Below are 4,709 nucleotides of genomic sequence, written 5' to 3' on the forward strand. Positions count from 1 at the left end.
AAGGATTTTTTACGGAAATGCAATTTTTGACATCTCGTAAAACTCACTGAGTTTTAAATTAAGAATTTCTACAGAAATACATCTCTAAACTAAATTTTGACAAAATATAAATGACACAATAATTTACACTAAAAAATGTGTAAAAGACGTGCATGAGAAGATGCACCTACAAATTCTATGAATAGTTGTGAGTTTTCAGCATGACAAGGAAGCACCCCATGAGTGTAGAGAGTACTTCTCTTTATTTTGTAATCTAATCAGTTTATATAAGAAAAACTCTACCGACAAGTCCACATATCCAGATCAGACCACTTATTTCCATGATATAGTAAAATAATACAATCTTCAATGCCCCAAAGTATTATATACCTCAAATTATGATTGGTTAGAAACTTTCCAATTCCAATAATTTCTCTATCATCCATTAGATAACCTATCATTTTCAACACATTACAGGTACCTGTCCTAATCAAACCACCTGTTATAGTAATGTTCATTCTACAATTACAAGGAAAAATAATACCAATAAGGCAATAACAAGGAACCATCTGAACCTTTTATGTGCACAAAAAACAAACAAAACTAAACCTTTCCTTGTAACAGAAATCACCTACTCCTTCCAACTTGAAAACTTCATCTTTCTAATTTTTTTTTTCCAGTCTTTTCAATCCAACCATCATTTTCTCCTTTGTAAAAGCATCAGCAAGAACTTTTGTTTAGGAACTTCATCTTCAAACTCATGATATCTCTTGCTTCATAGCTCAGGAATAGCACCAGCATGGCGAGGTCCACAGAAACAGCATCAGATTCCATTCTCTTCAGTCATTAACTTTCTCAACCAACTTAGAATCTTCCATCTTCTTTACACTTGATATGTCTACCGACCCGAGCGCACTTGTTAAGTCATCTATATGCTGCCAACAAAAAAGGGTATCAAGTTTAGAATAGTTTGTTAACTAGGCATTTATCAAAGTTATGCCAAACTGGTCCCACCATCACATGCACACATTCATCAATAATGTCGAAAAAGGATTCGTAGGAATCAAAGTAAAAAGTGAGAACTTTGGAATAAGAATAAGGTACAAATGGAAAATCGAACCTGTGTATTGCCAGTATGTTGCATAGGTTGCCTTGTTTTCTTCTCCTGCATCACCTTCTGACGGCTTTCGTAAAAATCAAAATCGTCTAATATCGATGTTCTTGATGCATAGTTTTTGAAAATGCTGAGTATTTCAATACCTTGCGGGAAAGGCACCTGAAAAGGGGAAATATTCAGCACAATGGTAAGTATACAGAAGAAATAACTTGGAAATTTTCGGTAAATAGTTGCAATGTGAAAAAATGTGAACCTCTTGTGTGTCTCTACTGTTTGTTACAGGCTTGTGATCATTATTCTCGAGGATAATATGTCGTAGTTGAGGATTTGGAATGTCCTTTATAATGTGCCATTTGACAGGGAAATATCCATTCCATTTGTCTTGCTGCCAGAAATCCATACTTTTGTTGAAATCGACGCGCCCGATCATCTCGGCTACTCCACAAAATTGACCACTAGCGTTGACCTGAACTCAAAGCAATTATCAAAAACAAAAACATGCAAGTGAGTGAGGAATTCATAATTTTTGGAGATAAATAAATGAGAAAATAAAACATGGACTGGAGTGATCGGGTTGTTCTCGAACGGAATTAAGGTTGATAGCATACCGAGAAGAAAAGGAATACAGGACACTTGCTTCCTTTCTCTTCCATTCTATTCTGTGCATCCTGAAATGCATTGTCGAGCCTCTTATTCCCATTAGGAGTACTCGCCCATACGTCGTACTTGATGCTCTTATGAACATCATCCTCGCTGTACGATTTGATGACAAAGAAAAGTGCACGATCGTATTTGGTTGGAAAATCAGGAAGGTTATACTGATCTGTCCTGATTTTGCCGTCCCCGTCTTTACTCTCATCGACTGTTACCGTTACCGTTCGTGCAGAATTATCTCCCAAATTTGAAGCACCTTTTGGAACAGAAGTTCTAGGACCCTGATTCTGTTCACTAAGTGAATCGTTAACCTTGTTTCTCAGTTTCAGTTTTTCAGTACTAACCCATCCCTTCGTATTTGCTTTCACATTAAGCAAGGTGTTTTGATAGGTGAATCCACTCTTTCCTTGATTATACGTAGAAAGCTTCGTAACAGGAAAAGATCCTTTCGTCGTTGCATCTGAATGAAGAACTGGACCAGAAACGGATACCTGAAAAACAGCACAAGCTCGTTAGAACAATCAAATATTAAGGAAAATCGATATCACCCTTGTTTCTTTTTAGTTTCATTTTAAGGAATTTAAGGTTACCTTGTTTGCTTGTTTTGGCTGGTTACGCTTAACATGAGTTGAAGAGACCTCTAATAATGGCGGCGAACCCTTCACTTCGGACGAGTTGCTCACGTTAGATGAAGGCATAGACTTTGACACCACACCACTACCGGAAGAAAAATTAGACCTACCACTCGGTTTACTGGCCGAATTATTGTAATGATTCCTTTGTGATACATCTTGTGACGTTAACGATGAATCCCAAGAGTATGTTGATGGAAAAAACTCGGCGTAAGGTAGAGAAGCTGGATAATATCCAGGGGATCCACATGGTTGTTGATAGACGGAACCGGGAGGGTAGACATGATATTGACCATCGACACCGGCGGTATTCACAGGAAAGTATGAAGGGTAGCCAGTCTGAAATCCTGGCATGAGATAGACATAAGATCCATTATCCGCTTGCATGACCTAAATAAAACAAACAAAAATTAAGATATTTACATAGGTCATGTAAATGGTCGTCCAAAATATACCAGCTCAAGAAACTCACCGGATACTGAAAATCGACGGCTTCGGCACCAACGTAATATCCTTGATTTTCTGGCTCTCCGTAGAAACCACCATAACCTGTGATCATTCTACCGTAAGAAATGAAAACATAAATATACAGTCAATATAGATGAATAGCAGTGTTGTCTAATTGCGGTTATAGTGGTGTTGTAACATAGCGGATGCTATTGTTATTTCAATAGGAACAAAACCGCTATTTAGTATAAATCATTGTCAAATAACATCTACAGCAGAATTTGAACAAAATCACTAACTTGTTGTCAAATAAAAGCTATAGCTATAGCAGAATTTGAACAAACCGCTATTTTCCACAATCGAATAGTGACAACACCGACGAATAGGGAACCATTGGAAGCTAACCTGGATAATAGTATCCATAATACGGAACATTCGGATCCATAGATTGATATTCATGATCCAACTCCCCTTCTTTAACACTACCAGAAGCATCTCCTATTGATGATACACATGATCTTGCATCAGATGGTGAACTTCCACCACCCTTTGAAGAAACCTAAACATAACATACAACAAATCCAAAACCACAATAAGAAAACATGTGTCTCTTCATATCTCATACATAGAACTAATGAAACAGTTTATTTCAAACAAACAAAAAAAGTAAAAACAAAATATATACAACAGAAATCACATGCAATACAAATAGAGATTACCATGTTGGAATTATTATGCTCAGAAGTTGAAGAGTCACCATGGAGCTTCTTCTTATTCATTTCATCCGCAGCTGTAAAAAGCAGAAAATTTACAACAAAGTAAAAATCTTTTTTTTATAACCAAAAAAAATAAATCCAATCATAATCAAAAGCATAAAGAAGTATTAAGAAGAAACGAAAAATTACATTTTTTTGATTCAGCCATGGAAGAAGCACTTAATCCAGAAGTTCTCAGCATACAACTTGAACAAAAAAAAAAAATCTCAAAACCCCTTAATACAATCCACTAGATACAACAACAGAAAAAAAACACAGATCCTCCACACAAGCTTTTTTTGTGTCTCTTCAACTTCTTTTGCCTCTTCAACTAAAAAGGTGAAAAATGAAAATTTGAAAGGTTAAAGCGAAAAAAAAATCAAAAAACAGATAAACCCCACAAAATATTTAAGAGAGAAAAAATCTGGGTATGAATTATTTTTGCTGTTTGTGGTGTCTAGATTTCTGGGTTGTGGAAACAAAATCGCTAAAAAATAGGGATTCGGTGTAAAAAATGAGAGATGGAAAAAAGAACAGAGTGTGAATATCCTTAAAAAGATAATCTTTTTCTGGTTGATGATAGATATGGTTTTGAATAGAGAGTCTATATAAAGGGATGCTGTTGAATGAATGGAAGAGAGAGAATACACAGAGGAGAGAGAAAGTGAAGAGAAAAAGGAAGAAGGAAGAAAGAAAGAAACAAAATGGCATCTTTTTTGTTGTGAAATAGAAGAATGGACGGTGGAGAAAATTCCACGCCATTGTTTTTTTTCCGTTTTTAGAAATAATTTAATTAATTAATTTAAATAGTGTTAAAATAAATTACAGCTTTTTAATCAGCCTTTTCGATTTTGAGTTTTCTTAATTTGTAAGTTATTGTGTCTGTATCAGAAACTAGCCGCGTAAATTCAGTTCAAAATGACTACAATTAAAAAAATATAGAAGTAGAATTAAATACTCTCCTACATTCCTTAAATACAATACAAAAATATTTATAAGCCAAATCTTATCTATCAAAGTGGTAACTTATAATAGTAATAATAATCTTTTATTTAAAATGTCAACTTAGAACGCTAATGTAAATTATTATATTCATTTAATAATTGTAATGCTAATAATATAAAT

At 34.7% G+C, this 4,709-nt stretch overlaps 1 protein-coding gene across 2 annotated transcripts; it reads right to left on the reverse strand.

Moving 5' to 3' along the window:
- Nucleotides 1-400: 400 nt before the first annotated feature.
- On the reverse strand, nucleotides 401-4,277 carry LOC127137708 (YTH domain-containing protein ECT4). Of its 2 annotated transcripts, XM_051064161.1 has the most exons (9): nucleotides 3,735-4,277; nucleotides 3,549-3,619; nucleotides 3,235-3,388; nucleotides 2,855-2,931; nucleotides 2,341-2,772; nucleotides 1,705-2,241; nucleotides 1,350-1,562; nucleotides 1,100-1,255; nucleotides 401-914 (listed from the first exon to the last, which is right to left on the reverse strand). In XM_051064161.1, the coding sequence occupies exons 1-9, from the start codon at nucleotides 3,784-3,786 to the stop codon at nucleotides 819-821; spliced, it is 1,788 nt and encodes a 595-aa protein (XP_050920118.1). In that variant the 5' UTR covers nucleotides 3,787-4,277; the 3' UTR covers nucleotides 401-818. The 2 variants fall into 2 exon arrangements, with proteins under 2 accessions (XP_050920118.1, XP_050920159.1); XM_051064202.1 differs by lacking the exons at nucleotides 3,549-3,619; nucleotides 3,735-4,277 and having other exon boundaries at nucleotides 2,855-2,942.
- Between the last annotated feature and the right edge of the window lie 432 nt (nucleotides 4,278-4,709).

The sequence above is a fragment of the Lathyrus oleraceus genome, chromosome 1 (genome assembly GCF_024323335.1).
Source record: "Lathyrus oleraceus cultivar Zhongwan6 chromosome 1, CAAS_Psat_ZW6_1.0, whole genome shotgun sequence".
Classification (NCBI taxonomy): Eukaryota; Viridiplantae; Streptophyta; class Magnoliopsida; order Fabales; family Fabaceae; genus Lathyrus; species Lathyrus oleraceus.